The 17,429-nt window shown below is 41.1% G+C and overlaps 1 protein-coding gene across 3 annotated transcripts; it reads left to right on the forward strand.

Moving 5' to 3' along the window:
- The first annotated feature begins 2,337 nt into the window (after positions 1–2,337).
- ZRSR2 (zinc finger CCCH-type, RNA binding motif and serine/arginine rich 2) lies at positions 2,338–17,134 on the forward strand. 3 transcript variants are annotated; one of them, XM_061453151.1, is made up of 11 exons: positions 2,338–2,473; positions 4,285–4,364; positions 4,499–4,598; positions 4,894–5,002; positions 5,338–5,424; positions 7,920–7,958; positions 9,771–9,886; positions 12,690–12,903; positions 15,385–15,440; positions 15,617–15,726; positions 16,357–17,134. In XM_061453151.1, exons 1-11 carry the CDS (start codon positions 2,427–2,429, stop codon positions 16,836–16,838), a joined length of 1,440 nt encoding a protein of 479 aa, XP_061309135.1. In that variant the 5' UTR covers positions 2,338–2,426; the 3' UTR covers positions 16,839–17,134. The 3 variants fall into 3 exon arrangements, with proteins under 3 accessions (XP_061309135.1, XP_061309137.1, XP_061309136.1); XM_061453152.1 differs by lacking the exon at positions 2,338–2,473 and adding an exon at positions 2,541–2,734; XM_061453153.1 differs by lacking the exon at positions 7,920–7,958 and having other exon boundaries at positions 2,397–2,473.
- Positions 17,135–17,429: the final 295 nt, after the last annotated feature.

The raw sequence follows: 17,429 nt of genomic DNA on the forward strand, positions 1-17,429 counted from the left end.
TGTGTTTTCTTACAAGAGATCCTCCTTTTCACTGCTGAAATATATAAGCTCAAGATGGTTCTTTCCCAAAGTATATCAGGAAAATGCCAGAATGTAGCATACCAATGAAAGTCAGGCTTGACTTACAGATAAATGAAGGTTACTGTACAGCACTTACTGTGTTGAAAAGAAGGTGAAATGTTACAGTTGTAATTACTTAATGAAATAAGATTTATGAAACACGTTTTACTGTATTTTTTCAAAACTTTCATGGGTGTCAATGGTCCATCAGTTGTAAAGTGCACAACACTGCCATCTTCTGTACCTAAGAAGCAGCAAATCATGTGTGGTTTCACATGTATGTTCTGCACAAACAGTAAAAGTAATAAAAATGTCAAATCCTTCATTTTAAAAGACAATCCAGAATCTGAAACATTGTTAGGTAATAGCAGAGAGGTCACGGTCTGAATATTCACTGGTCAAACAGCAAACATAACTGCTGACTACAGCAGTCACATGTTTGCTTTGAGTAACTTCACTGAGCTTCAGCATAAATAAGAGGATGTTCATTATGCTGTTAACAAACAGCATGGTCAATTAATCCAGTTTTGACAAAGCCTGCTCTGGTATGCTTCTTTGCCTGCAGCTCAGACTATTTATGCAATATACTACCTCTAGGATGCACAAGTTCCTACACTGTGGTTTCTGACAATAATTTAGATCTTAATCAACAATGTACATTATTAATGGCTATGCAAAACGTGCCCAAGGAAAACCTAAAAATTCATTGCCTCTGAAGACTGCAATCTATAATGCATGTCACTGAGGAATTGATTACTGACAACTTGCATATTTCGACCCATCATACCCATGACTGTATGTGCATTGTAATTCATTTCCTGCCATGAAATACATTTATAATCAAGACAGGTAGTATGCCTCAGAGACAATTATAGGAATATATCAGCAGCCTCAGGTAAATTCATCAATATACCAGCCTGATGTTCCCCTGCTATACTAGAGCTGTGACTTTCCTCAGCAGTTTCATAGGCTGTAGGCCTAGACAGCTATCCATCACCTGTATTCATAGCAGCCAAGACGCAAACTAGAAGCTCGCCTTTTGGCAAGCATTGCACACCTCATGTTTCCAAACATATGTCACGAGGTAACCAACACAACGTAAGAGAGGACAAGCTGTCAGCAGCTAGTCACTTCAGTTGGGAGTATTGACGTAGCACAGGCTGCAACGTGCTGAAAAAAATACAGGCTAGCTGCTGCACAGTGCACCAAGTGTACTGCTTTACTCAGGAAGTCTGGGAAGATAACCACTATGAAAGATTCAGTGGACTAAATTAATTCTGGTCTTTAAAGACAGTTTAATAAACTGGAATTTAAAATGCTACTTTTCCACACATTTGCTGAATCCTAGTTCTTGGCTGGAGGAGTAACTTTATCTCATCTTCTCAGATGTGAATACAAGAGCAAGGGATGTGAATTACAAGGAGAACCTGCTGGAGTGAGTCCAGAAGAGGCCATGAAAATGATCAGAGGGCTGGAGCACCTGTCCTATAGAGACAGGCTGAGAGAGTTGTTCAGCCTGGAGAAGAAAAGGCTCAGGACACACCTTGGAGTTGCCTTCCAGTACCTAAAGGGGCCTACAAGAAATCTGGAGAGGGCCATTTTACAAGGGCACATAGTGACAGGACAAAGGTGAATGGCTTTAACCTGACAGAGCAGATTTACATTAGACATTAGGAAGAAATTCTTCACTATGACACTGGTGAGACACTGGCACAGGTTACCCAGAGAAGCTGTGGCTGCCCCATCCCTGGCAGTATTCAAGGCCAGGTTGGATGTGGCTTTGAGCAACGAGGTCTAATGGAGGGTGTCCCTGTCTGTGACAGGGGGCTTAGAACGGGATGATCTTTAAGGTCCCTTCCAACCCATTTCTATTTTACTATGATTCCATTAACAGCTCTGGCCTTGTTTTCCAGATTTTACAGAAGTAACTTTGATAATGCCTAAACACGCTAAGAACAGCTGTAGCCGCCAGCCACCCAAACCTTGCCCTCTTCCCTCTGCATTCACTACCCAGCTCACTGGAGCTTCACATGGCTGAGGGGCGGCTAGAAACCCACGGCTGCAGTCCATCAGCCCCTGTGCCTCCCAGCACCTTCCTCAGCGACCCGGCCACAGTCGTCGAAGGACAGCAGATACCCTTGCCCTGTCCCTCCGCCTCCCGCCTCCGGTGACCGGAGCTCGTCCTCAGACCGCACCGCCCCCCTCGCGGCGGCTTCGAGCGTCCCCGTCTCCGCCGGCAGCGCAGTGCGCATGCGTGCTCGCACCTCCCACCCGGGCCCGCCGCCGCCGCTCCCCGTTCAGGCTGCCGGAAGGGATTTTGCGCCCTTCCGCCAAGGGATCACGTGACATCCCCCTGGTAACGCAAGATGGCGGCGCCCATGTTGCTGCCCGAGTCCCCTCTGGGGAAGTTGAGGTGAGGCCGAGGCTGGTACCGGTACTGGGCCTCCCCGCCGCCTCTAGGGGAAAGGGGAAGGGCCTGGGGATCCCCGAGGAGGGTCGTGGCCCAGCCCTGGCCGACACCACCCCGGCCGTACGGCGGCCGCATATGAGGCCGCCTCGCGGACGGGCCTGGGAGTGGCGCAGTTTACGTGCGGCTGCGGCCATGGCTGACCGACCGCCGCCGGGCATGGGAGATGAGCGGGATGTGTGCAATCGGCGCCCGTGGGGGGTGGAGGTTGGAGCGCGGGATGGCCAGCGGGGCTGTGGGGGGCTCCCGCAAGAGGGGCCCGATGGGGGTGGGGGAGGGCACAGTGCCGTGGGACTGATCGGCGCTGCCAAGAGGGGAGCCGGAGGTGGAGGTCGGCCCTCCACGCCCAGGGGAAGAGGCGGCCACGAGAGTCTCGGCAAAGGCCGCGGCGCGGGGAGACAGCCGGCAAATCCGGCGCCTTCCGCTGATGGTGGGATCCCCGCTCCTTGTCTTCGCAAGCGCCTACCCTTTGCACATGCTGGAGTGGCCTTCATCGCCAGTGCTGTGTGGCTGGAAAGGGAAGCGAGCCAAGTCGCTGCTCCTTGGGCTTAAGCTGTTTGCCCACCTCCTCGTGTGCTGCTGTGGGCTGGGAGTGAGGCGAGTTGCTGGCTCTGTTTCTTAGGCTTCACGAGCAGCTAAGGAAGTGTGGGGACTGGGAAGGAGGTATTCTCATTTGCCGGCCTGAGGCACCTGCTGAGTGGATGAGGTTCACTTCAGGCAGGTGGCATTACAAGAGGAGTCACTAGGCTTGCTTGACTTACCAAATGCAGGAGGCTCAGATGTGGGCATTGCATGCGGTCAGGCATTGCTCTTTGAGGGCAAGTGCTCTGTTGCCGGAATAACTACCATGACGGCACGCAGATGGTGAGGTTGTGAGTAAGCCTGAACAGAAGGGTGAGAGATGCAGGTGAGGTTCTGGCTGCGTGATTTACACCTGTGGAATCTTTTAGAATTACATACTTCAAAACCTGGAGATTTTGATCTCCTGTTTGAATATTTTGCATGGCAGAATGACAAGAGCTGAAGATCATCCTTCCCTCCTATTTTTCCATTATGAAGTGGCTAGAAAGAATAAAGTTAGAATGAAATATGATAGAAAAGGGGTTGATATGAGAAGGCTTTCAGATACTTAAGGGTTTTATGACCATAACAAAAGCATGGTGTTGTTTCTAGGCAGCCTTGCTGAGCTTTCAGACAAGGAAGGATCAATCTGGCCAAGCTTCAGTAGCAGAAGAGTAGACCTGAGCATTGTGCGCAGTGATGGTGAAGTGTGCTTTTCTTACCTGTACATTAAGGCTGCTGCCTGTAGAGAATATCAAAGGAGATGGGAAGGGACTTAAAATTTCATACCCTGTGTAAGAGAGGAAGACTAGAATGAAATGAAAGGTGTGCCAAAATTGCAGGATAGGAGAGCCGCAAATTTTTCTCCCTAATCTTACCTAGTATCCAAGTTTCAGGAACTAAGGGAGAGTTCATGGAGTTGGCAATAACGTCAATACTGCACAGCTCTGGAAGGTTGAGACCCTCTGTGTTGTGTCCAAATGTGATTGCTGCTGCTGTCTGCATGTGGCTCTGACAGCAGGTGCCACAGATTCATTATCATGTCAGATGTCCCTGTAGAGTTACTGTTTCTTATGAATAGCTGTTAATTTTGTGGTTTGTGGGGTTTTGGACTGCTGATGTAAATTGAGTGCATCTATGAAGTAAAAACCCTTTGCTTGGCTGTTTTAATGTAATTAATATTTTCTTATCCTCAGCCATCAAAAATACAGAGCTATTCTAAAGAAAGAAAAGCGAAAAAAAAAGCGGCAGGCACTTGCCAAACTAAGAGACTCTGGTAAGTGTGGTTTGTATTGTCAGTGGAACGAGTAGGTTGTGATTTTTTTTGTTTTTTAAAGGATATAATTTTGTGTATCTTTGCTAAGTGCAGCATCCCATTATTTAGATGTATTGTTTTGTGGGTTTTCTCAGAAACTACAGAAAAAGATGAATCAGTGTCGGAGGAGGAAGAGGAGGAGGTGGAAGAAGAAGAGGAAGAAGAAGAAGAAGAAAAGAAACTTGAGGCAGAAAGGTGAAGAATCTAGAAAATGCCATATATGCAGTAGATGCATTTGTAGTTAATTGCACTTTGATACTTTGAAAAGTTTCAGTATAGTCTGTAAAATTGAATCCATTTTGTCTATTTTGGGCAATACAGTTTTTTCTCTAAAGTCTGAATGATTCCTATGGAATTTTCTTTTTTAATGAAGATTGGATGACCTGTAGTTATTCCTGAACTAATAACATTTGACTTGTATGCATGATAATTCTATCAGTTGTGGATAGTCATTAAATTTTGTCTAAGTGGTATCTGGTTTCCTTGGTAGACAAAAGCTACATGAACAGTGGTTGCTGAGAGAAGAAAAGGCCCAAGAAGAGTTCAAGCTTAAGAAAGAAAAAGAAGAGGCTGCAAGAAAACGTCAGGAAGAAGAAGAGGTGATGTATAAATCGAGTATTACAATTGTGTCTGGCAGCAAGCTAGATTTAGTGTAGTATCTTTTACTGTTCTGTAATGGACTCAGTTTTCTTGATGTCGATATGTTTGAAAGTGTAAGCTCTTCTTTCTTCCGCTCTAGAAGAGCAAAATTAAAACAGGGAAAAAAAACGCTCTTTAAATTTTTTTTCTTTTTTTCTCTAGAGGTTTAGTTGCTTATGACTGGATGAAAACTTAATGGTCAGGGAGTTGTATTACAACAGGATTGTTTTGAACTTGATTGATATAAAGCATTAGTTTCCTTAAATATTATTTTTTTATTTTTTTAATCATAAAGAGGAAGATAAAAGAAGAGTGGGAAGAGCAGCAAAGAAAAGAGAAAGAAGCGGCACAGCAGAAGCAGCAGGAGAAGAAAGAGAGAGAGGTGATTCCTGGCAGTGGGAGGATAAACGTGTTACATATCTTCTTACATTATCAGATACAGCAGTCTGAATGTTGGAAGAGGGATTTCAGTCTAATTAGCCATTGTATAAATGTGTTAGAATACTATTTCTCTTGGTTCTGTCTATATTCCTGAAACTGTTATTCACTGATAAAGAGGATACAGTGAATCCATATACCTAGAAGCAACTAGGTTTTCATAGTATGCAATTTCTGTATCTATTAAATACAAAAGCACACTGTGAATTCAGGTTCTGTTGTACACTTTTTGCATCATGCATTAAAGATAATCATTACTTAATAGAATCACAGAATGGTTTGGATTGGAAGGGACATTAAAGCTCATCCAGTTCCAACCCCCTGCCATGGGCAGAGACACCTTCCACTAGACCAGGTTGCTCAAAGCACTGTCCAGCCTTGGGCTTGAACACTTCCAGGGAAGGGGCAGCCACAATTTCTCTGGGCAACATTTTCCAGTGCCTCACCACCCTCACAGTAAAGAACTTCTTCCTTAAAATGTCCCAGTTGAATACAGCCAGTGTTGAAGAAAATGCTCTATGAGGATATGGAATACGGAATTACATTGCTGCTGTTCCTTAACACAGTTCTTAAAAGATACAGCTCCTCTTTACCCGACTCATCCAACAGAATGTATCTTTTTTCAGAGCTCTTTGAGAGGAATAAAAATGGTACTGAAGATACAAGGCAATAGTAACTTTTCTGTTAACAATACATTCTTCTTAAGTTTTAGAAGTTGAATGGCCTGGATGTAAGATGTCCTGTAGAGAATTCCAACGTGAGGACTGGCCTATCACCAGGAAAGGGTGATTGCAGCTTTCTAGGATCGGTCATGTTAGCTTCTCAACAATCACAAACGATTCCTGTCGTTTCACTGGGAGGTGTCTTGCTGCTGTCTCATAGCCACAGCAGGAGAAGAGACATGAGCGAGCAGGACTGGCTCCTGCATGCAATAGCTGGTTTTGTCACTACTTACCTAATACTTGCATGGGCAATGAAAAAGAACAGCAGTTGTTGTATTTCCCGTCTTACTTCCACTTGTGTGAAGTGTCCTATTTTTGTAGAATAGGGAGAGAAAATAATGGTTGTGTCCTTTATTTAACGTTGAGATATAGTTTCAAGAGAGTTGAACCAGCAGGTTCAACTGCTTCAGTGGTAACAGCTGCATTTTATTCCTTCCATCTCCTTGTGTCTGGCTTTGCCCAAGCCCGCAGTGAGCTAATTTGGTTCCCTGAACTAGATGGAAGCTGCTTTCTTTTTGGTTTGGTTGTTGGCTGGTTTGGTTGGTTTGGGTTTTTGTTGGCTGGGAGGGTTTTGGTTGGTTGTTGTTGTGGTTTTTTCTGGGTTACTATTTTACTGGTTTAGTGGGTTGAATTGGCTCATAGAGGGCATTGACAGTCACCCAGAGGGAAACCGTACCCAGCTGTGAGTGGAGGCACTCACTTCAGCAGCAGAAAGTTGATCCGTTGATTTTGCCTGTCTCTTTAAACAGCAGTTTATTCAAATTCTGAGTTAGTGATTTGAAAAATAAAATAAAATTCTCTCCCTAAGGTGAGAAAATAGGTTTTCTGATTTGATGGTGTTTTGGTTGGGGTTTTGATTATTTAGTTTTTGGTGTGTATTTTGGGGTTGTTTTTGTTTTTTTTTTTACGAAGTTTGATTTGATTTGTTTTTCTTTATTAAGGTGAATAGTATCTGACATACTTGATAATGCTGTCTGGATCCTCATGTTGGATTGCTTTTTTTTTTTTTTTTTTTTTAAATTTGCTCTTTTTTAATTTAATTAATTCTCTTCCAAATGAGAACAAAGTTTTCTTGTATTGGTTAGGTTTAAATTTTTTTTTTTTTCTTGTAACATCCGAGCATAATTTGTTAGAGCACATTTCCAGCCAGTTTTGGAGGGTGACTATTGTTTTGCTCAGCCAACTTAGAAGAAGAAAGGGGAAAAATAACCTCATTGTTTTCTGGTATTTCAAAGGCTAGATACAGTGAACTTACGATATTAAAGTTTCTTAACAGTTACATATTTTGCTTTAACAGAAGCTCACTAAGCAATGTGTTTTTCTATGTGTTACATAGAATGTTCCAAGTTGAAAAGCTTAGGGCAGCTAAATGATGATGAACCTGTCTGTAACCAGACTGAGTACTAGAGCAGGAGATATATTTAAGTATTCAGTAGCTCAATGATAGTTTTAAAAGAGAAAATGAAACTTAAAGTTGTCTAGCATTTAAATTAGAAAATCATCTACACAAAGGTGTTGTCTGATGTATCCTTTAACAGCTTTGTAGTACTTGAATTGCTACAGAGCAGAAGTAAGCCTTCCATTTTTAAAGCAAACCCCATCAAACTTTTATTATGTATAATCACTGAATATTGTAAATTAGGTTCTTAACTAAAGAAACCAGATGTTTTGTGTGTCTTCAGGGTTTTCACTAGTCCTGTGTTTGCACCATTTATAGGCAGCTGTGCAGAGGATGCTGGATCAAGCTGAAAGCCAGGTATGCTCAGAGACTTTCTCAAAAAGAACTGAAAAGTAATTTAATTGCTATCCAGTGTTCCCTTCTAGCATGTTGTCCATCTGCTCTCAAGAGCCTAGTGGCCTGAATAAATTTAATATGTAGTGGCTTGCATGGCTATAAACAATTATTTACTGGGTGGAACATAATTAAGCATATTTCTGGCTGGTTGGTGTCAGTGCAGTTGTGCATGCTCATTCCTCTTCAGGAGATCTGAATCAAAATAAATCCGGAAATACTGCTATGTGCTGTTCAAAAAAAAAAAAAAAGCTAAACACTGTGTGTGGTGGTTTATATGTGAATTAGAATTCTCAATAAATCTGTCAGTCCTTCTGGGTGGCAAGACAAACTTGTCTTTTTAAGCAGATGGCAAGCTCTAAATAGAAGGATTCTGTAGTAGAGGAGGGCAGGGATCTGTAACGGGAAAAATGAAAGGTATGGGAGGGAGAAGCTGACTGCTTGGGTGCCTGGAAAAGCATGGATCTCAAGCTGGCAGCGTGTGGTTTTCATTTGAATCTTAGGGAGGATCAATTCAGTCTTCCCACTGCCTTACAGAATAATTTGGCTTTGTATTCCTGTCCTGTGTTAAACTCATGAAGATTCTTGCTCTGCTTAAACCACTGTGTGAATCTGAAAATGAAGTTTTAATCTAGTTAACCCACTGAATGTTGATTGCCATAGCTACATTGGAGTTGAATTAAGTTCCAAATTATGTTTAAACTGTTCTTTAGGTAGGGAATATCTCTGTTTCATAATATGTGTGGAAAAATGCTCTGAGCTATCTGCCCAGAGCTCAAGATGTATTAGCAGCCATTTCTGCAAAGGAATAGGCAGAAATGTGCTATGTTAGACACTTCATTATAGTATCAGCGCAGGGATCAGTTATGTGCTGTCGAAGCAATGGTGCTGTTAAGTTACAAGAAAATTATGTCCGAGAGTCATGAACAGAACTAGCAGCAGGGTCAAATGCTGCTTGTAAGTAAACAGTTTTCAGTTGATTTTAAATGAGAACTTAGGTGAGTCAGCTGTACAAATCTCTTGGTTAACAACATGAAAATTCCCTTTTTAAAATGTGCCTTTTTGTGGTCAGTGATGGCTTGCAACTTGATAATCCCATTTTGAATTACAGAAATTTTTAATGGCCTGAGATTATAGTATGGAGGCTTTTACTTCCAGTGCCAACTGAATTTATTTTGTTTTTTTTTTAATTCTGGCCTTTGGCATGTTACTATTATTTTAGCCTTTTCTAGCTGCACAAAAATAATAATGATGATAACCTTACTGAGCTCTGAGCTGTTGCAGAGACTAATGAATAAATAGTCCTAGCTTTCTATCTGCCAGGTGTATAAAGGGCTGCTCAGCAGGTCCTGGGCCGAAGTAGGTAACTGGCTTAGCTGAATGGAAAGAACCTGTCCAATATTTGTAATTCCTGTGGAAAACAAATGAAGTTGCTGCTCAAGGAGCAAAATACTCTTTTTCTGTTTTTCATTTAACAGAAGAAAGCATCCACTTTAGTCATTTTTTTGTTGTTGTTGTTAAAAAAAAATAATAAAGGATTGTTCTTAAAACTGAGCAAGTACCAAGAAAAGAGGTGTCCATCACCAGAGACCCAAGCCATTTGGCAGCTTAGTAACACAGTGCTTAAAGTAGGTTCAGCTTGCCTTGTAGTAACACGGTGCTTATAACTACATACGAATTTAATTGGTGGTAGTGGTTTTATTTTGACATCGTGTTTCCTTATTCTTTTTTAACTTCTGTGTATTTTAATGTTTGGGTTTTTTTTTTTCCACACAGCTGGAAAATGGTGTGACCTGGCATAACCCAGAACCCCCAGAGAATATAGGAACAGAGAAGGATAGAGCGAATTGCCCATTCTACATTAAAACAGGTTCCTGCCGATTCGGAGACAGGTAATTAATTGAATATTTACCAGCAAAGGAGTGTTTTGGAGAGATGAAAGGGAAGAAACTTCATTAGGGCATATGCAAACTGAAGAAAAATTGCTATGCAAATTACTTTTAATTTATTTGGATGTGGTTATGTTATTCATGATGGAACCAGACACTGAAAGCGAAAGTGTTCCCTAGCTGGAATTAAACTGTTTATTGTTAAGGCAAATTACTGATGTTGCATCCTGGTTACATTGGTCAGACTGACTTTTCCTTTGCTCTGATGCATGCACAGATATATTCAAACAGAATATGTTTGTTATTAGTACAGGCTTGGTATGTCATCTGGCTAAAAATCCCTGATTTTTTTGTGTGTATTATGGAGGAACTATAACTCAGCAGAGAAAGACTCTGATACTTATTATATGAATTGTCAGCATAAACTAATAAGGCTATTTTACTAATTTATACTACTGTCCAGCTATTGTAGCCTTCTCTATCCTAGAAGTAATTTGTTTCGGTGTGGTGTAAATTGTGGATAATTATGAGATAATGCAACTCTGTGGAAGCTTCAAGTCCACACAGAATCACAGAATAGTTAGGGTTGGAAAGGACCCTAAGATAATCTAGTTCCAACCCCCCTGATATGGGCAGGGACACTTTGCACTAAACCATGTCACCCAAGGCTCCATCCAGCCTGGCCTTGATCTCTGCCCAGGGATGGAGCATTCACAACTTCTGTAGGAAACCCATTCCAGTGCCTCACCACCATCACAGTAAAGAACTTCTTCCTTATATCTACCCTAAACTTCCCTTGTTTAAGTTTGAACCTATTACCTCTTCTCCTGTCACTACAGTCCCTAATGAAGAGTCCCTCCCCAGCATCCTTGTAGGCCCCCATCAGATGCTAGAAGGCTGCGATGAGGTCTCCGCGCAGCCTTCTTTTCTCTAGGCTGAACAGCCCCAACTTTCTCAGCCTGTCTTCATATGAGAGGTGCTCCAGCCCCCTGATCATTCTTGCGACCCTCTTCTACACTTGCTCCTATAGCTCCATCTTCTTATACATCTTTATTCTGAAATATGTGTCAGAATTCCTAAATAAAACTTTGGCCAGCTATTTCACTGCAGGCAGCATTTTTGCTTTTCAGATGTTTAGTTCTTTATATTTTTTAATAGTATTTGTGTTTCAGTGATATTTAATGGAGGTAATCTCCTTGGATTAATGATGGATTGCATAAAAATCAGTTTTGCTTTGAACTGTGAACAGCGTTGGTAAATACTGAGAAATATCATATTCCACCTTTCTTGTCTCATCTGTTGTTGACATCAGCTACCTCTCCTTCATCTTCCTTCCTCCTCCTGATATACCTGCTTCCTCCATATTCTGGTCATTTTAACCTCTGGTGTTGACGATAAATTGAAGGACCAAGGTACAGCTAGGATAAGAACTAGAAGAATGGGTCAGAAGCTGAAATGGACCTCAGTGAAAAATTGAGAGCCAGTATTATCAATAAAATAATTGCTGAATCTTGTCAAAGCTCACTATGTCTTGAAGAAGGTAAAAACTGGCTGAGTTCACCATTATTAATTTCTCCAGTAATTCAAACCCTAATATTTTGTAGTAATACTGGATTTTGGGTAATTCATTTTCCTCGAGGCTGATTGTGTTCTGTCAAATGCTGTATTCATTTTGTGTACAGACAGTATTGGTTGGGTATATTTTGAGCTGCTATTATTCTATGAGCTTCTATTCTATGATTCTGTTCAAATAGAACAAATGAATTGTCTCTGGATTTAGTTTTGGGTTTGGAGTTTTGTTTTTGTCGGTAGTTTTTTGAAGTCAGAAGTGTCAACCAGAAAGTGAGAGTCAATTTCTGACTGATTGGATGCAGAAAGAAACTTCTGATCTGAAGTCTAGTTTGCAGTTGCCCATTTTGAGACCTGACCTCCTCCAATTTGTCTGTGCTTTGCAAGTGCTAGATAAAGAGAGTAGACTAGTCTTGACTTTTTCTGATCATGTCTTGAAAAGGAGAAATGTGTTGGAGAGTGCATGACCCAGTTGCTCAGGGCAGTGTTTGAAATGGAGATCATAAAGCACAGTGAAATAAACACGATGGCTAACATCCGTTTTCGTACTAAAACTAAAGGTTTGTAGAGCAGAACTGTGTTTTAGCATATGAGGGAGATAGCCTGAACATGATGGATGATGAGGGAGGTCTAATACTTTTATGGCTGCCAAGAAGATGCAGTTTAAGGTAAGGCTTACTTAGAAGAATCCATTTTTTTTTATTTATTTATTTTATTTTTTTTTTAAAGTGGAAAAACACCAATCTTGTACTCATCCAATTTCAGGTCTAAATGTGCCTTCCTTCCCTCAATTCTTCTCCCTACCTCTGTATGATAAGAAAAACTTCAGTAAAAGTTGTTCCACTTGCAAAATAAAGAGCAAGGACTTGCTTTAAAATGTCTTAAAAGATTGTCAGTAGTCTTTCTATAAAGCCCTTCAGAAGTGGGGAACATTTTTTAAACCTAGAAGCCTAAAAGAACTTCAGCTCTTACTGTATTACTAGTACCTACAGCTTTTGCAGATGTGCTTTTTTAAGCAAGAATGTATTTATGCATGGCAGAAAGCACTAAGGTTATATGTAAACTCACTTCTGAAATAACTGTTTTAATAATTGAAGTATGTTAATCTTTCCCTAACTGATTTTCTGTTGTAATATGTGTAACTTGAAATGGGAAGCATTTGTGAAGTTTCAGTAGATGCATCTTTGACTCACAGTGATAATCTTTTTACTTTCCTTTCTTCACTACAAATGCACAGGTGTTCTCGCAAGCATAACTATCCAACATCTAGTAAGACACTACTCGTTCGAGGGATGTTCATTACTTTTGGCATGGAGCAGTGCCGGAGAGATGACTATGACACAGATGCAAGCCTCGAGTATAGTGACGAGGAGACCTATCAGCAGTTCCTGGAGTTCTATGAGGACGTGCTCCCTGAGTTTCAGAATGTGGGGAAGGTTGTGCAGTTCAAGGTATGCATCTGAATGTAAGCTTGTTAAATATCTAACATATACCACCTAAGTTGTGTTTTACTAGCCTTAACAGGAATTGTGTCCAGCATGCCTTAGCTAAATCCCATGTACACAAGAGAACTATACAGTTTCCTTACAGCAAACTGTACGTCTCTCATGTCACTTGTAAACTTGTCAATGCTGTTATAGAGCATTGTCTTACTCCAGGTAAATCTTCTGTCCTGTTCCCTTGACTGTTATAAAAGCTTGTACTTTTATATTGCAAGTTACTCATACTGCTCAACAGTCCACTTACATCACAGTCGCTGCTTTACTTAGCCCTTGATAAGCCCCAGAGGGTCCACTAAGACTGTTAGATAATATGTCTGAGCTATTGTATTTGTGCCTAAGGAATGAAATAGTGGGGATATAAAATGTATTTGGACTATAAACCCAAAGAGTGTAACTTTAGAGCTTGTTGGATAAAATAAAATCAAATTACAATGAATTGCAACAGTAGTAGATGTTTTGTTAGGAGGAATTATAAAAAGGTAAGTTACGTAAATGGTGTCGAGATTTGTCATATATTCTTTGTGTGCTTGGTTTGCTGAACGTTCTGTACTGAATTTTCCCCATTTATATTATGATTTCTTATGGGGGAAAAAGAGGGACCTGTGTATGGAGACCCCAGAGATGAATGATGTGTGTTTACAGTCCCATGTTGCTTCAAAATACGCGGCTTGGATAGTGAAATTGCCTTGCAGTGAAGTCTAGTGCAGCATACTTTCCTGCTTGCCATTCCTGAGTGTTTTCCTGCAGTCACCAGGAGGCAGGCAGTGCTTTTTCTCCTGTTGTTTCCATCTACTGACAGCTGCCTCAGAACTGAGATTGCATTAGCATTTAAAAAAAGAGGAAAGTAGAAAAAGTGAATTTTCAATAGCTGTATAAGCTTTGTAGGTAAAAACCTTCACTGGTTTGGAGGAGCATCCTCTCCACATTTTGACTCATGGAGTATTAGCAGGCTATGCTCCAACCTAGAAGATGGGGTATAGATTCCCGATGAAGTGTGGGTGGAAATGCTGTCTCACCATCTAACTCAGATCCTTGACTTTGTATCATTGCTATATGCAACTGTGCAAAGTTGCACCTTCTTGGGTCCCTGTGACTAATAATGGGGTAAGAACTTTTAGCATGGCATTTCTCAGCTTCTGAAGCAATTGTGCAACTGTAATGTGATTCTCACGGGTGTTTTCATTTATTAGAGATACTCAGAAATTGCATGTTGGCTGCAGGGGTCTTAACTGTGAGCTGAGTCTCTGCTACCATTTGGAATCAGATTATGCACACCCCTATCTTAGAGATGACTTCCATTTTCAATGTGGCCTAAGGTTTTATTCTTGCTGTTCTTTCTGGGAAGCTACATCAGAATCTGGCAGATCTGACAAAACGCACTTCTTTTCCCACCCAAAAATGTCTATGGCAAAACCATTCTTGGTTTTGTGTTGACATTGTTTATCTCAGAGTTTGACTGCTTATTCTGTACTATTTAATTATTCAACTGCTTGTGGTTGTGTCTGAAGCCCTTGCCTAATCCAATGGACAGAGAGGTGTTCTCTGAGGGCCGGTCGCGGTTCAGTGAAGAAAGGAGCCACTTGCCTCATTAGGTGCTGATATCAGAAGAGGCCTCGAGTCAAAAGAAGCTGGGTACGCTCTTCTGCCCTGGAGAACTGGGTTCTTGCCTGCTTGGGCCATCCCACCTCAGAATCTTTTGTAACTAGCAACAAGCTTTTTGGAAGTTGAATAATGTATTTTTGAGACCTTTAGATACACTTTGAATTCTAAATCATTATGAAAAAAGGTGTTTCAGAACTGTTCAGTGATGAAAGTTAGCGACTTCAACTTTTCTAACTCATCTCATGAGGATGCTGTGAAGGTAAATGGCTCTAAAGATTCTCTTACTGTAATGAATCCTGCATCCCTGGCAGTGTTCAAGACCAGGTTGGATGAGGCCTTGGGTGATATGATTTAGTGTGAGGTGTCCCTGCCCACAGCAGGGGGGTTGGAACTAGATGATCTTAAGGTCCTTTCCAACCCTAACGATTCTATGATTCTATGATTTCCACGTGAGGATACTACTGATCATTTTCAGAGCAGGATTTTGCTGTTCCAGAGTAGAGGTGGTCCAGACAAATGCAAGACAATTAGTACAGGCTGTCTTGCAGACTAAGTGAAGCAGAGGTCCCTGAGTTAATAAAAGCATAATGCTGGAAACCATCAAACGTAAGTCAGAAGGGTGGTTTTTTGTTTGTTTTGTGGGGTGTTTTGTTTGGGAATTTTTGGGTTTGTTTTTTCTTTTTGGCTAAAACTAAGTTTGCAGAAGAATCACTTGTAAGTTCACATTGATGAGCTGTGATATATTGGAATAGCAGGATCTTAGCATGTGTGAGCTGCTGTATAGCATAAACTTTGAGTTGTGCCAACTTTATGTTTCCATCCTCTTAGGTCAGTTGCAACTATGAGCCTCACCTTCGAGGAAATGTATATGTCCAGTATCAGTCGTAAGTACTCACGGTCTTACACAGTTTTACAACTAAACTCCAAAGTTCAGTAAAAAACACTGTCTCTATAATCCAGTTGATTCATTCTCATACTGTAATGGGTGCCTAAAATTGGTAAATAATATCTGAAGTGATTGTAGGATGATAACGTGATTTGTCATTTTTACTTATCAAAGGGAGAAGGACTGCCAGGCAGCTCTTGCTCTCTTCAGTGGACGATGGTATGCAGGCCGACAGCTTCATTGTGAATTTTGTCCTGTGACAAGGTGGAAAACTGCTATATGTGGTGAGTCACAAACTGAGAATGTGTGTTACTGAAAGCGTACTTCTGGAAGTGAAAAAGAGGGAATTAGCCTGTAGCTTTCAGATCTGCCTAATGTTGTAGTTCATTTCTGTTTGGAAGACAAACATGCTGATTTGCTTGACTGCAGATCTAGGAAGGAAAGGGAATATTCCTGCCATGTCACATGTGTGTCTGAATTGTTCTAGTGGGTGTGCCTTGGACTGGAAAAGAAGGTTTGGATCTATGCTTTGGAAATAATAATCTTAAAGTGAAACTACAGGAAGTACCAATTTATCTTTTTAAAAAGCAACAGCAGTTTCTGAACCGTCAGTTCTTAGCAGTAACTATCACATTCGACTTACCTATATTTACATTCTTAGATTAAGGTAGTAAAAGTATTTATGAAAATTGTTTTAAGCTAAAACCTTCATAGCTGTTGGAATTAACTTTCTAAGGAATGTACATATTGAAAACTAATCTTGTGTGAATTAAATTGATGGGAGGTCAGATGCATGTTTTTCTGTTTGAAGATGTGAAATGCAGTTTATTAAGTTTCTTTCTGGTAGGCACAGAATGAAGAAAGGGATTTAACAGGTCTGGTTCATAAAAAAAGCAAACCCTAATCTGTTGCAGGCTTATTTGAAAGGCAGAAGTGTCCAAGAGGGAAACACTGCAATTTTCTTCATGTATTCAAAAATCCAAACAACGAGTTTTGGGAGGCCAATAGAGACATACGTATTTCTCCTGAACGGACTAATCAGTCGTCTAAAAACTCTGAAAGGAGAAAAAGGACAAGCCATCGTGATGACTATTACAGCCGCTCAAGGAGAAGGGGCAGCCCCAGCCCAGATCATTCTTACCGGAGAAATGGAGAATCTGAGAGAAAAAAGAACCGCCGCAAAAACAAGAGAAGGCGTCGATCGGGAAGGTCAAGAAGCCGAGAACGGAGGAGGTCTCACAGCCGGGGCAGAAAGAGGAGAGGCCGCAGTCGCAGCAGAAGTCATAGTCGAACGCGCAGCAGGAGCAGAAGCCGGAGTTCCTCTCGATCCAGGAGCAGGGGTAAAAAGAGATCAAGCAGCAGAGGAAAGAATAGTGAAACTCCCAAAACAAAGTGAGAATTACTTTCAGAAATTGCTAATTGATCAAACCTAGAGCTGACAAAGCAATCTTTCCAATAGGGCACCAGATATTTGAGTTTCAAATAAAGTGTTCTTGCACAATAAATGTTTCTTCCTAATAAAGGAACCTAATTCATTGTGTGCTAAGCTTCAGAAAATTAAAAGTTTTAAGTCCTATATAAGGTGTGAATGTCAAGTACTCTAGCTACTCTGTCCTTCTGAACTGCTGCAACACCTGGATGCATACCAAGTACACATAGAGAGAGAAGTAAAGCTTACTTGGTATATGCTTATTTCTGTGTTACGTGTGTGTTAAATGTTTACTCTCCTTTTAAGGAGTTAGTACAGAACAGCCAGTGTGCTGTAAATTCACACTGCAGCATATTGCAAACTGAAGCCTCTGTAGAAGACTGCCATTTATATTTTCCATCTGTTCATGGGAAATCTCGTTCAAGACAAAGTAAATATAATCCTGTTATGAGTTGGAGAAAAGGGATCTAAAAGACATTGCTGTTTGATTGTACAATACTTTCCCAGTAGGAGCTTTGTGGTCACTTGTGTTGGATTTTTCTCTCTCCCCTGATGGAG

The sequence above is a fragment of the Pezoporus flaviventris genome, unplaced genomic scaffold (genome assembly GCF_033815535.1).
Source record: "Pezoporus flaviventris isolate CSIRO_AGI_PZ_B2104156 unplaced genomic scaffold, CSIRO_AGI_Pfla_v1 ptg000015l, whole genome shotgun sequence".
NCBI lineage: Eukaryota > Metazoa > Chordata > Aves > Psittaciformes > Psittacidae > Pezoporus > Pezoporus flaviventris.

Bases quoted from the DNA above. Each gene is read 5' to 3' on its own strand.
- ZRSR2 (XM_061453151.1), top strand. From the start codon at position 2,427: ATGGCGGCGCCCATGTTGCTGCCCGAGTCCCCTCTGGGGAAGTTGAG. The intron at 4,365-4,498 runs GTAAGTGTGGTT...GGGTTTTCTCAG, and splicing joins TGCCAAACTAAGAGACTCTG to AAACTACAGAAAAAGATGAA. The intron at 4,599-4,893 runs GTGAAGAATCTA...TTTCCTTGGTAG, and splicing joins AAGAAACTTGAGGCAGAAAG to ACAAAAGCTACATGAACAGT.